At 34.8% G+C, this 15991-nt stretch overlaps 1 protein-coding gene across 1 annotated transcript in view; it reads right to left on the reverse strand.

Moving 5' to 3' along the window:
• Positions 1-15991, reverse strand: part of shot (dystonin-like protein short stop) — a 288361-nt gene that overhangs the window by 146358 nt on the left and 126012 nt on the right. Inside the window, exons 3-4 of the mRNA XM_077427723.1 lie at positions 8231-8292; positions 4262-4279 (exon numbers count right to left, since the gene is read on the reverse strand). Coding sequence (XP_077283849.1) covers positions 4262-4279; positions 8231-8292 — 80 coding nt within the window. The remainder of the gene's footprint in view (positions 1-4261; positions 4280-8230; positions 8293-15991) is intronic.

Genomic DNA, 15991 nt, shown 5'->3' on the forward strand with positions numbered 1-15991 from the left:
AAAGTAAAAAAAAACGAAACGTCACTGAAAGACAGTGGCGCGCTTGATCGAATAAAATGCGATGTAATTTATAAAATTTATATAGATTGATATTATGCCGTACAAGCAATCAAGCGGCGAAAAGCGTTTTAAAATGTGAAAATCATTTTCGCAACGAGAGCGATACATAAAAAAACACTCGATGAGAAACTAGTGTCGTTGTCATAAAAGGTATGATAAGTTTACCTTGTGCCGGTTTCGAGACCATCGATACGGTGCGAATTAAACAAGCAAGGGAATAATCAGGATGTTAATATCCCAATTAAGATTTGGAAGCCTTACAAAAAGTATCACACACACATACATAAATGGTAAACTCCTTTCAAGACGGACGTAATGCATGCAGTGGTTGCATGAAGATAGACAGGAAGATAAGAAGTGTACATAAATGGACCATGGGATTGCAATCATCGAGATCAAAGTCAAGTAGCATATTCGATTGTAATGTTGCGAGTGTTGCAAGTGCAAGATGACTCACTGCACAACGAGAAACAACTATCGGAGAAACGAGTAAATGCAAAAAAAAGAAACTGCTTGAGGCAACATGCAGTTGAATGAATGAGCCAACCAATTGCGTCACCGAAACGAGTGAATGACACAAATGAGTTGCGATTACCTTCGAATTGTGATGATGATTATGATGGATACGAACAGTCAAAAGTCAACAGGCATAGGCGCCAGCGAAACTTTTTCAAAAAATAATAAGAAGTGGTTTGGTCAAATTTCAAGGCTTCGAAATGAAGGCATATCAATTAGATCCAGTTCAATCAGTGTGTGCTATTGGCAATGTGCATAATCATGATACACTATGGAACGTGCAAGCTAAATTCGCGTATAATAGTTTTGTTTCAAGGAACTAACTCACATAAGTAATTTTTTGACATATAAATTGCTTTTATATCCATGATGTATCTATGTACATACATATCATTAGCGTGCCCTGGAAATCTCTCTGTTTTTATCGCACAGCTTTGCTTGAATGTACGCGAGTCACATAGCCACCCTGTATCCTGCTCGCGCACAGGTAAACAAAGCTGTGCGGCAAAAACAGGGAGATTCCCACGGCACGTCACTGATTACCTATGTACATATGTATGTACAATATCAAGACGATATTTTTATGGGTCGGGATTAAAACTACGCCACTGATAAAGGGGTCTAATCACACTATCTAGCACGGCAAGGCAACAGCATGGCACGGAAAAGACTACTTCTATTCATACTGTAACGTGATAACATGAGAGAGAGTATCCACTGCCCAAGTGGATTGGTGTGTGAACAATAGAGACCCCGGATTAGGCTGACGGGACTGAGTAAGTGCCCGTTCTCACAGACCTGGGCGAGTTCATGCGTGAACAATAGACTCGCATTAACAAGTCTAGACAATAGACACACTGACGGATCGGGGAACCTGTGCTGTGCAACTTGCCCTTTATAAAGAGGTACACACGGGAGAACAGATATTCTGGAGTGTGCGGTGGTTCCGTGTGGACCTCTTGGATTGTTGAATAGATGCTGTGAAGCGACTTTGGCCTTTCATTTGGATCCTGAACCCACCCCACGCAACAATACTATGCAGCAGCGTAGGTTCAGACAAGTTTTGACTGAATGCAAGGAAAAATCGATACGGTGCAATATTGCTTGCGTAGTATAGTATAGTCGAGTTAATATTGTCACAATATGTCATTTTCGAATATATGCACATGCGCAATTTTGTTACGAGGCGTATATTCGCCACTATGACGTCACTCCATGCGTGGAGAAAAAGGTTTTCGTAGCCAAAGAAAAATGGTTTCGCTTGATAAGTTACGGTGACACGTCTAGTATGAATAGACCGTGTTGGCTACTGCTGTTACATCTACGACACGTACACCGGACACGTCCGTATAGAATGTACCAAAGAATATTTTTCGTACTGCTTTTTACGTGCAGTTGTCGGTCTGTGCTGTGCCAGTATGAATAAAAGTTTGAACGTACCGATTTGACGGTACTAAGAGCAGGCCTGCCTAATGTTATAGAACTATACATATACAAATTAGGCCTGTTTTAGCACCATGGAATGATAAAATAAAACAGTAAATCGAACTCATCCCACCTCATAATATAAAAGCACGTCATTGCGATATTTGTATATAATTTTATGCCTAATCGATAAAATTGCTGGCAGCACAAACTAGGCGATTTTTTTTTTGATTTTGCAATATAAGTTAAAACATGCTCAATTCATTGCCATTAACATACGGATATGAATAGAAAGAATCTCAGAAAAGCCGTACAGGTCAAAGAAGGCTTAATTAAACGATAAACACCTTGTATTTCGGCGACAAGTGTGACGACTAGGCTCTGCCCACGTGGGGTTTGTCCCACGCGTGCAATTTCACGTTGCGACTTCCACACATACACACAGAAGAGTGGGACTTTCAGAAAGAAGTGACGTCATTTGAAGTGGGCGTGATGATGTGGCCATAAGAGGTGGTTGAGACACAGAACCGAGCCGGATAATAAGGATGAGGGTGGAATATATTATCTCAAGGGACCGAGTGCACTGGTCCAGCGTGTGGTTATACTCGTTTTCAGAAGATATATTGCATCTGTATTAGATGCATTGGAATAGAAATGCATATTGATTTTATGCGCGACTTTCATTGGTCTCTTGTATCTTGTCTCATATTTCCTGCGCGATAGTTCGATAGGTGTAGGCATTCGTACAGATTATCCTAAGCAAGTGGGACTTATCTGAAAATAGTAGGTGGTGGAAACTTGTAGGTCGTTTCGAAGTTAAAATAACAAACTGTCTATACAATGAAGTTGTATTTATATGCGTACAGGTGAATTCAATCATTAACGTGACATTTTCTTATAATATCAGTAAGATTAAGTCGTTTTGATACATCGACTATGACAAGGTAAGGCAACATAGGTTATACTACGTACAATGGTAGGTATACACTTTGTGATTCAAAATAGCGTTAAATAGATAGTCGCCTTAAGGCGCAAACAGATAAACGATACGTCGATAGTATTGACGGATTTCCGCAGCGGAGTCGCCATAGGGAGTCTACTAAGTGGATTCATTGTTGTCATATTTCCGTCAGCACAATTGTAAAATATCAAGTAAAGATAAAGAGAAACACATCAAACGCTCTTCGTCTCAAAGATTATTGTATATGTATGTATATGCAAAAAGATGCATAGCATCACGTTGACTACAGAAAACTTTATAGGACTAGCTTATACGTTGCCAATATGCCAATGTTGATGAGTTAAAAAAATTGGAAAATTCAGCGATGAAGTCGAACACTAGCTGCGACAGGTAAGGGACCTTTATAATTTTGTAATAAATATCATTTCGTAAAGAAAATCAGTATAAAAGTCATAACTAATACTTTAATATGTTTATATTAATTCTTGCCACAAAGATTGGAGAAAAACTGGATTCGTTAAAAATATTATATTATTAGACTATTCCATATCATGAATGTTCAAAAATGATTAAAGTAAAATGATATATAAAAATAAATTGCTAAGAATATTCTTCATACTTATAGATAGATCAGGGTTCAAATCCAACTCATACATATCTACGATGACTAACAAGTTAAAACCATGTCTCATACCTATTTCTATTATTCTTATTCGTGTACGAGCTAATAAGCCACAATGCTAAGTATGTATCATACTTTAGAGGGAGATTAATGATTAGACCTAACCCAACCTCAACATCTATCAAAATCAAAAAACCATGAACAGATCATGCAAACGTGTGGACTTGGGTTGCAGAACAACAGAACAATAATCCAAATGCTTTCCGAAAGGGGTTTAAACGACACAGAGATAGCAAATCATCCCCAAATAATAAAAAAAAAACAAAACAAAAAGTACCTGTAACAATGCATCAGAAATGCAATTCATAATATAATATGTACAAAAGCAATACAGAAACAGCAATCGAATAAGAATAGTTTTTATTCCGTTTTTATTTTTGTGATTACACATTTTAATGTGCAATCGGATCGCACGTTAAGGTTGCTAATATTAAAAATTAGCACCTCACCCACTGTCTTATTATGATTAAAATACAATTAAAATTAAATCAAGATACGCATCGCGTGCAGCGTTTAATATTAGACAACTTTAACGACCGACGCCAGAAAATGACACGTTTTTGTGTCAAAAATACGAACATAAAATCTAAAAATTTTGTACAGTGTATGATACAGACCTTGACGTACTTCCAGTGCTGATGATGATCGTGTAATGAGATGATGGTGTTAGTAGTTGATCGGGATTTCGGAGCAAGCGCCGATGTTAGCCACCAAACCACGTGTTAGTAGTAGTAGTAGTAGTAGTAGTAGTAGTAGTAGTGTAAATAAGAAAAAAACACAATGAAACATATTTATAATATTAAAAAAAAAAATGATATACCATCACCAATGTTACGGTTATATAATAAGAATGTCATATAAATCATTTATTTGTAGCGACGATGATAGTCATCATTGCAAAGTATAGTAGGTATCTAATACGGTTACGGTTAAAATGAAGAACAATCAAGCAACAGAAGCGTTATTGTAACTGATGATGATTCGATGATTTATTGCTGTTGACGCGTACGAATCGTCAATGCAAGTTCAATGAAGTACATACATATGTGGTTGTCAAACTTTATTTTCTGGCGAAATTACACTAAAAATGGTTAGTTTTCTTAAAAAGATGATTGTCATCATGATGTTTGTCCTGTTTACAATAATACAACTTAAATACTTGAAAATTGGGTCAACCAGCACAATTGGGACAAAGACTTTTAATGTAGCTTTAATTTGTTTCGACTACACATTGGACCAATTAAGCGAAGTTTCATCTGAACAACTTCCAGATTAGGGATTGCAATACCGGGATACCGGTTTAACGGTAAATCGACAAAATTTCACCACCGGTAAATTTAAAAAATACCGTAACTATTTTATCGCGAATTAAGTACATATATATTTAGGTATATAATTGCATGATATTACATTAAGTATCGATCCAAATGTCGTATTGCGGATTAGGTTGTCTGGAATTCGTTTATTTTCGGTATTAAATATGAAAATTTCAAATTGATAAATTCACTGGCAACACAGATCAACTAAATCGTAATAAATGCGATCAGACGGTTGTTTCAATTATGATTGAAACTTTCAAATTGTCTAAGCTTTAAATAAATAAATATGACAAGTTCAAAATAAAAATAAAATATTTATTTATTATTACGAATTTACTTAAATGCATTTATATGACACTATACACCTGAAATTTATTTTTAATTATTTATGATTCAATATAGGTTAACGATTTTAGAAAAAGTAACCACATACAGTTATCTAATCCACATTTTTACATTTACCGGTAAATACCGGTATAAGGAAAAATCATTTACCCATTACCGGTTAGTGAAATTTGACGGTAAATTACAATCCCTATTCCAGATATCAAAAAATGTCAAATTGTCTGGACTATGTCAGATATTGGAAGTCAATCCTAGAACATTGGTCGAATTACACACTGTAATGACACTTAACTTCATATCGATAGAACTTGACACACAGAGAAGTACTAGAACCAAATAAAATCGACCCACATAGCAACAGACATAAAAAAAAAGGTTACGAATCCCTACCGGATGCAGCGCATCGTGAGAATCGACCCAAATGAAGCCATTATGACAAGACCAAAGTGTACTCTACTTTATGCAAATATGTACCGAGATCAGACTTTGTGAAAAACTTGTCCATTGTCCATACGATTTCGGACAAAAAAGTGTGAGCCGTGAGAACCACTTGACCGTTCGTTGAATCCGACTTAAAACACGTCTGCTCATTGCAATTGTATCAAATAGCGAATCTTCGAAGGCAGGGGGATTCCATTTGAGGCATTTGACCCAAATTCATAGATCCTGATTGGTATTCAGCTGACGATGTCGATCTGGTTCGACAGACTTTATCTCCTCGCCGATCGGTTCCAATAGCACTTCTGGGTACGAGGCGAGCAACAAAAGGTCTCGTGATTGATTGATGACCGAAACCGTTGCATACATTAGATATTGTTTTGAGGAGGTGTTCCGAGTTAACCGAAAACCTCGATACTTCACTCTCGTGGGTCAACTTCCAATTAAACTCTCGGCAGCTGAATATCGTGGAAAGGACACGGACACGTGGGTGATATCGACAAACAAGACCATAAAGCAATTCTGAGACCGGTGCTATGGAATCAAAACGGTGGGTGAAGGCTTACATCACTGGACAAACATTTCGCTTACGAGTAGGTGACAACCCCGCCTAGTTAGATCAAATCTAGGCAAGACAACAGAAACATTACCAGTCGAGTCTCAAGTTATTCTATTGGGTATATGAGAGTTTGATTGCAAACGGCTCGGATACGTGGTATCGAAAATTACGACCAGGTGGGTCGATGGGGAGGTCTCTGTCTACTACTTAGTTTATTAACTTTTATATTCTTTAGTAGTATAATTAGATTTAAAACAATCAAGTCTACAAATTGATTCAAAAGTTCATCTTGGGATACTTAAAATTTTAGATCAAAGACTTGATGATCTGAGACATATTTGCTCCTTTAAAGAACAAATGTTTGCTAGTTGATTGCTCGAATTTTGACTTATTTAATATTATGACATAAATCGTTAGGGATCTTATTATCATTGTAAAAGATTACAATCGTAATTAACCAACCGGTAGACTTAAGTGATAAATAGCTTGGGGACTATCTTTGATTAGACACATATTTATCGCAAAGGAATTTCGGAACACGTGTATTTTTGGAAGCTGATCTCAAGAGATTAGTTTGAAGATACTTTCTGCTGTTATTTGAGCTTAAAAAAACAGAAATGAATTGATATTAGGATCATTTTAAGCAATGGCCAGAATTGACTGTGCCAAATCAGAGAAGTGTTGTGGGTTCGGCCACACTATAAAAACTAGTATTTTTGCATAAGTAGCAAATTCGGAAATGTTATTTTAAGTTTAAAATGTCAAACTTTAAATTTCGATTTGTTTTCACTTGGAGTTTTCAAAGTATGAGCCAAATCATTTACAAAATATTAGTCTCATTTAAAATTATTTGATATATGTATGCATGGCTACAACGACCATTAGGAACATTGCAAAAATCTAGATGACAAACAAACCAATGAACGGATCATATTAAAACTTGCTAGTTTTATGGAGAAGAGTAGTTCGTACTTCTATATTGCTTTGGTCGAGTCGATTTCAGAGTTTCAATACAAACGATTGAGGTATAAAAAAAGTCCACTTACGTAGAAAAAATTACTCACTTTCGGAAAATGCCCCAAGATGACACCAATCATTCTAATTATAGGTAAATAACAAAATCTAACGATTCGCTCGGGCAATTGTCCAAATTAAAGAGTACGCGTTTGGAAAAGGTCACATGGGTAGATATTGAACTCGACGAAAGCTAACGGTTAATTTACACAAGTCTCGTGATCATCTTGCCCGTTTGTGCTTTGGTTGTTTCTTTATTCATTTTTAAATGTCAAATTTATTTACGACAATGATACGGGGCGTTGACATTGAAAACATTGAAGAAATCAGTGAATGTTTCAGCCAATAATATACGAAAGTCCCATTTTTTTGTGTGTAATGATGTATGTATGTGTGCATATTGAACAATTTCTAATCCTTAATTTGAAAATTTATTGATATCTGGTCATAGACGATGTTCCATACAGTCTTTAATCAAGCAAATACATATATGTATGTTTGTATAATATATACAAAGTCAAATAAAGGATTAAAAACCGTCACTAAATAACACATTAAATGGACATGTAATAATAACATCGATTCAATTGCTAAATTGTTCTACGGATTAATTTTAATATATGATAAATATCTAAATACTACATTACCAAAAGAATAATTAAAAACGAAACAAAACCCTCCTCTCACCATCAAAAATAATATAAATAAATAAAACGTCCAAATTCAAACCAATAAAAATCAAATTATAATGGGGGGGAGGAAAAACAGTAATAAAATCGAAAATTTATTCGCAAGTCTAAAACCTGTCAGCTTTAGCTTGCTTTTTTTTCCACGGCAATAAAAACCCATCTGCCTAATACACTTTCGAGCTTAAAATCGTAAAAATTTAATAGTAATGACTGAAAAAATACCTTTTTCAGATGTTTGTTGACCCATTTCGTGAAAGTCTTCTTTTGTATGGCATCTCTTTCATCTGCAAAGAAAAACGATAAAAATAAGATTAAAACATTGAATTTTCATACACATAAAATGAAGGGAACGGATCGTCCTCCATAAACACATTCCAGAAATAGAAACACTGAACGAGGATTCAGTAAGGATTTACGAGCACGTAAAACCAACACCACAATCGTCCTAAACGTAAACTTAAATATAAATCGGCATTTAAAGTATTCCTGGAACGGGCGAAAGAAAGCACAATAGAATCGTCCAAACGCTTCAATCCAATAAATCCACAAAGGATACTCGGAAATCCAATTGAAGCCCCATGATCTTAAACATTCGTGTGTGATTCAATTGCGACTTCTCAGTACCGATTATATTCATGTTACATCCTGTCGAGGTTTTATTGCTCTCCCTCGCATGTTTTGATACTGAAAACTAACCATAGTTATTAATGTTGGCATTCGTGGCTCCGAGTAGCGCATTCAGCGTGCAAAATAAGATTGCAAGAGTGCAATATGCACGAGACGAAAGGATAAACCGATGCAGTTAACGCCATATTAAAAAGCACGTCGCTCCACTTGCGATAACGTCAGCGTGAAGATGATGAGCAGACGTTCCGGTCAGGAAAGCTCAAATATATTCAAAATATTTTAAATAAAATAATATCACAAGCAATAGTGTAATTTTGCGTGTACATAGATATTTATAATATGAACGACTTGTTTATACTGCGGATTAAAAATGAAAAAAATAATCTTATCTCTGATATGGACACATGTGTATGTATAGATGTACTTGTAAGAATAAATCGAGTTATAATTTAATTTACACAAATAAAACAAAAATAATTTACACAAATATGTCAATAAGGTACAAATACATTTCTAATTTGTTTGTTTGATAGATGTATTATAGTGGAAACGATCTATTTATTTATTTATATAATTTTAGCCATTTAGCTAATTTAATATTCTTAATTACTTAACTCTAAAATTTTATGTTTAATTTATATGTCCTGTCCCTCACAGAGGTGTCTCCTCGCACCTCGCAAGAATGCATTCACGGTCTTAGAAGACCTGATGCACTCAAGGAGGGTATTGTCTATGAGCACACCCCTGTGAAAAACAACCCCAGCTGTCTTCTTTTTTCTTACTCTACTTACAACTAATTTGTCCTTATTTCTAGTATAAAAACTGTGTATATCTATCTATCTCCATTTTATCTAGCATGAAACGTAAAATGTGCATGCTATCGACCCGCGATGGCCAATTGCATTTCGTTTCAGTTTCACATTGCATTTTGGTCAAGAAATATAGCATTGTTCGCGCGTGTAGCGGTCGGTAGAATTTTTTAATTTTATTTTTTGTTAATTTTGAGTTTGTGTTTTGTATTTTGAAATATTTACATTAATAATTTTTTAATATAAAAAGTCAGTTGTTGATATTATTAATTTATGTACATACATATATATGGAATACGTATATCTAATATATACTTTCGAAAAGACTTTGTAAGTATTGTTGGTTGGGAACTTCGAAAACAAGTGAAAATTTCCACGATGACAAGGGGACGGGGGGCGCCGGGGGAAAATGCCCTCGGGGGAGCCGCCGGATTCTGGTATAATATATAATACATCTAATATATAATTTCGAAAGAGACTTTGTAAGTTTGTAACTATAGTTGGTTGGAAATCGAAAACAAGTCAGTTTCTATGACGATTCGATTGGTTGAATACATTTTTTTTTTCGATTCAAATAAATTCAATAAAAAACAGATGAATAGTTACTATTAGATTCGCCATATTTACGCTGTTTATATTACAAATACTGAGCGAAGCCGGGTAAAACAACTAGTCAGGTATAAATAAACAAATTCCAGACAACCTAATCCACAATACGCCATTTTCATCGATTTTAATGTAATGTATGCAATAATATTCTTGTATATGTACTTATTTCGCGATAATTTAGGCTACATCGGTAAATTAAAAATACCGCTAAATTAAATATTTTACCGGATTTGTAATCGAAGCGATCGTAGAAATTGCCGTCTACCATCTTTGTATAGTAGCTAGCGATTTTATCACACGAAATCCCTGCAGTTTAATTCGTTAAATATGATGTTAAATAAAAAAAATCAATTAACTAAATGGATCCTAATACAGATTTGACCATATTCACATTCAAAAAAATATGTTTTTTTCTAGTAACATTATAACATATAGGAACAAAATTGTACCAAGTGAAAAGTGAATATTTAAAAGTTAAAAGTTTTCGAAATAAAGTTAAGGTGTCTCAAGTGAATAGTTCAATTATATATTCCCTATTTTTCGCAGCAAAAGTTCTTGGTCAGAAAATATATTCGGATGCACAACTCTGGTTTATTCAAATGATTGATGACTCATCTGATTTGCATGCTTCGAATATTAATTTCGATCAAATATTGTACTGATGTACATACATACATATGTATGCCCTTCGTTCAACCTGTCAATGAACTTATTCTAATCAAACTGCAAAAATCGCGATAATCTTATCTGGGCATACAAAGATTAATTGATTTTCAACAGCCAGTAAAATATCAATATACCAGCGTAAAATTGCTATATTTGAAATATGTCTGGATATTTGACCTGTTTATTTAACCGGATCGGAGTTGAGAGCCTCTGATTCAAAACACAAACAAGATACATTTCAATTAAATCGCAGACAGTCCTCGGCTGATGCAGTGCTTGCACTTTTATTGGTTTATTCGTCTCCATGATTTACTCTCCTGACAGGACGCGTTGACAAATTGTTTATTTTGAAACAATAAAAGTCGAATATGCGAAACAGGATGATGCTTCCTTTGCAAAGGCGACACGAGAAAAATAATACTTGAGAAGATGAAGCTGGTGCAAAACGGAGAAGACGGATACTCAAGCCCATTAACCAAGTATGCTATAATTATTATTGATACAAAGTACAAAGCACTTGAAATTCTAAATAGGCAAGTTTCGAGTGGATCTACAGACCACACCACACTTGAAATATTGAATTACATATTTGAAGTGTCAACATATCGATATGATTGGCGTTTGGCCCCATTGCATATGAAGGCAATATCAAAAAACTATATATGAAATCATTAACCTTTGAAGGACGAAGCGTCGAGATCGAACGAGTGTCCCGAACCGGGGTCGAGTAAGACTCCATTATTTTTTAATCAAAATACAGCTTTTCTCAATACAAATGGGTTCAATATATATCTTTAATCATTTTATACATCAACATAAAAAAAGTTTTAGTCCTATAGCATGTTTTTGACTACTTTTGTATTAAAAAATAACGACAAGCATCAACATGCAAACGCATATAGGTAAGGCCAACAGGCGACTGCATGACTCAATAGCCACGCGCCAAAAGCGACGAAAACAATAGCTTACGAAAATATAGCTGTCTCTTTATCTCGCATTGATTCATCGATCAACAAGAATATGCACACGAATAGTCAAAAACGTGACTTATCGCTACCGCCTTTAAAAATCATGCTTTCGAACGCAGAAATGTATAAATGTATTTTTTTAACGAGGCACCCCTTTTCTAAATCATACAAAATCTATTAAAATAAATTTCTTGTAGTTCATTCTAGGAATACAAGAAATATAGGGTGTATTGCTTTAAAAACCACATAGTTATTAAGAAAAACGTAAAAATTGGGGCACTTGCATACCCCACTTCGGTAAGAGAGGGTTAACATACAAAGATTCAGAAATACAAATGATCGCATCCATTTTCCATTTGAAGTTGCAAGTATTTGACAAAATACATATTACATACATGATACATTACTTGTCATTTTAACATTTTAAGCTAACCACTCGATATTTGATTCGATTTTTGATACCAGGCCTGATCTAAGAAATGTATTATAAGCCGGACTCAAACCAATGCCAGAATAAGGCATGCAATTCCCGTTCCCGTTTTAAGTGATGTTTGGAACTCAACAACGTCTCTTCAACGCCGTGTCGTCATAAACCAACTGGTAACGTGATTAGTGATTACCAACGAACACATTTCCTTGACTACACAATGGCGCTTCAAACTTTCGTGTCGGTAAAATCGTAATTACGAATATTATTATTAAGAGGTTTTTTCACAGTAAGCTTCCCGGAAATACATAAAACAAATCCTGAAAGTTCCATTTTAATCGGTTGAGTGGTTTAGGAGCCTATACGAGACAGACAGACATTCAACTTTATATATATTATATATATGTAGATTGCTGGAAATGAATGGACCTTCGCTTAAATTATCTTAAAAGAGCAAAGAAGATGATCAACATGTCTGGAAAACCGGATATGACTAAAAAAAGAGATACATATCAAGAACAAAATTGGCAAATGGAAAGATTGAGACCCAGATGTGTGTCCAATGAAAAATTTCGAACTTACATAAATACCCACTAAATATCCGACATGAAAAAGTGCAGGCAAAAATATGCCACGATGAAGCAGCATAAAAAAAACACTCAAGTAAAAGTGAATCATAAAATCGAACACAGCAAGGACTATTATGTATCCACAGTCGGTCAAATACCGATTCGAATCTAATCAGGTCAAACAATTAACCGAAGAGATCGTGGGATGACTGGACCACTTTGCAGACCAAAAGAGCGTTCCCCGCCGCTAATGGTACTCCGATGACATAACTTACGTATCATATAATATATATATACATCTCCGAGAATTGCACAATTTGAAAAATGGGATGTCGGTACGAGCGTTCGCACGCCAACACCGTGTATGGAGATGGGATCATCGATGGAGAAACGCCGCCAGTCGAACAATGATCTGTCATTAGCCCATAAATGGAAGGGTACGAGACGGATGACACCCGTCAGCATCCTAGACCTGGCAGAAAGGATCGTTAGATGTGAGGCGAGTTGTAAATTTCGCCTAGAAACCCTCCTCGGAGTGTCCTTATTGAGAAGGACGTGTTGGATTCGGTCCATACATATTCCATACACGGCTTGATTTGTAATGATGATGTGTACGTTTGTTTGTCCGTTTTAATTGCCATACAAGTCTTATCTGTATAATAATGCAGGATGTGTTTAGACAATATGGTATTATGTAATAAAGTAAAACCGGTTCAATATGGTTGTGTTTATTCAATTGGGTCATGATGATTTTTAATCAAATTTAATTTACAGCATAATATTTATCGAATCATACGTGGCTAGAAGAATGGACGATAGGTGGACAAAATAAGTGCTAGAATGATACCCGAGAGAATGCGAGAGGATAAAAGGAAGACAGCAGGGAAGATGGGTAGCGAGTGGAAGCGTGTTGAATAGGTTTCATCCAACAGTGGATGGTGGATGGATGTAAATATAGCATAATAAAAATGATGTGATTTGATTTAGCCAGCAGTATAGCTTAGTGGTTAGCATGTGACGTTGGCGACTGAGAGATCCCCGGTTTGAGCCTTGGTTAAACCTCAACTGGAAATAATCATACGTTGTATGATTTCTGTTGATATTTGTGACACCTTTCTGGTCAGAGTTTGCCAATTTATCTGATTTAATTTTTGAAACGGTTACTCTAAAGTTGACTAGCTATCTGTTTGAATCGAATATAATTGACATGTATATAAAGGCAAAACACACTGAAAGGAACGGCACGGCACGTCTTCGTGGCTTCCAGTCAAGGAAGGGCATTCCCAGTTCAATGTTTATTCCTATGATATTATTATTTCGACAAGTTTCTCCTACATTAATGTATATTTTACGACATACATATATTGTAACTATATTTACTATGGTGTCATTATGGGTTTTGCCGGAAGGCGACTTGTACAATGATTGCCTTTACAAGTTGTAAAGGCAAATTTGTGCATATGTGCTTTATATAAATTTGTATTATTATTATAAATTTGAAATTATATTCAAATAATGATGACAAATAAGGACAGGCTTCTAATTGATTTAGAACCGTTAAAAAAAATAATTAAATTAGATAAATTGGCAATCTTTGATAGGTAAGATCTACTTGGAGTCACATATATCTGGCTAGCAACACTGTGCCAGGAATTGAACCCATGACCTCTAATTTGATAGCATTGTACGCTAACCACTGAGCTATGTTGCTACCTATTATATTATAGTATATAAATTTTAAATTTGGACCATTTTCAGAGTGCACTTGAGACTACGTCATATGGATTGTCAGTGGGTCAAAATTAAAAATGATTTTTCTGTTTAATTGTGTAATTATTATATTGAGATATGAATCGTAATTACTGATGAGTCTTCCAATTTATCGGATTTAATTGTTGGAACGGTTCCTCACAAATTGGCTCACCCACCTGCCCATTATCAACATAATGATTTGAATATATTACGCCAAAATGATGGCGCAAAAATTGTAATAAAATATATACATATGCATGTAATAGATTGACTATTATATTTGGCAATAATAAAAATGATTCTTTCTAATATGGAATTCGGGTTTTTTATATGTGTATATGAATAATCACGTTAAAAAATTTTAGGTCATTAGAATATAAGAACATTTTGGAAGAAATACATACATATATAAAAAAATCAATGAATTTTCTGGATAAAAATTGATGATTTGTTTAAATTTTATGCACGCATTAAATAAAATCAAAATAAAACAACGCACAGAGTAAAAAATAAATAAAAAAATTACGATCGATCATGATTTTAAATGTAATATAATCATTCAAAGAAAAATTCAATATAATAAAGAACGTTATATTATATTATATAAAATCATTACATGAAATTAATTTCAAAATGATCGATCGTAGATCATCGTCATAATTAGACCTATGGACGATACGACTTATCTTCCAACTACATATGGTACATATGTATGTAGTTATACAACTTCTCGAGATAATCCATATCTAGTAAAAACTGATTGGTAGTATTACTACGATCAAGAACTTGTTGTAGTAATAAAGATTTTGCAATCTGCATTTGATGACAGACTTTTCTGCCAAAAATTGTCTGATTTGTCGATAAACCACAATGATTATCACACGGTCTTCGACTCCCTTATCATTTACATAAACATACATTAACATTAGTACAATAATAAATGGTTAGCATAAATAAAATAAAACCAGGCAGGTTGCAGTGGTAATCGAAACAGCACACATTCACACAAAACACCGCAAAAAAGTTAAATTTAGCAAACATGACCAAAAATCGAGGTACTCTCATGCGTTCGATTTAAATACATACATCATCATTCACTTTGTGTACATACATTTATCATCATCAGGATATTCGATGACCTAATTGAACGTGCTTGCATTCGGCGAACGCTTTCCATTCCAAAAAAATAAATAATTAAAATTAAATGTCTTAACGAACAAACATAGTATGACACATTATGTATACTCGGTATATAATAAGGCGATAAGCGACCGCAATTATGGAAATAATATCAAAACAAGTCGCGAATTTGCATATCATATATACCTATTTATAATATTAAAGTACAGAAGAATAGTTTCATACTTTTTATGGATGATGAAAAAATGATCAGGGCCAAAAAAAGTGCTAGAAGATTGGCGAGTCGAAGACTACAGAAACGCACCTTAGCAGTGCCAGCCCTAGGGGCGGGTGATACAAGCGGTCGCCCCGGGCGCTAGCTCCGAAGGGGGCGCCATTTACTCATTCTCGTTTAGTTTTAAGCAAAATTAAAGAAT

The sequence above is a fragment of the Arctopsyche grandis genome, chromosome 3 (assembly GCF_051622035.1).
Source record: "Arctopsyche grandis isolate Sample6627 chromosome 3, ASM5162203v2, whole genome shotgun sequence".
NCBI lineage: Eukaryota > Metazoa > Arthropoda > Insecta > Trichoptera > Hydropsychidae > Arctopsyche > Arctopsyche grandis.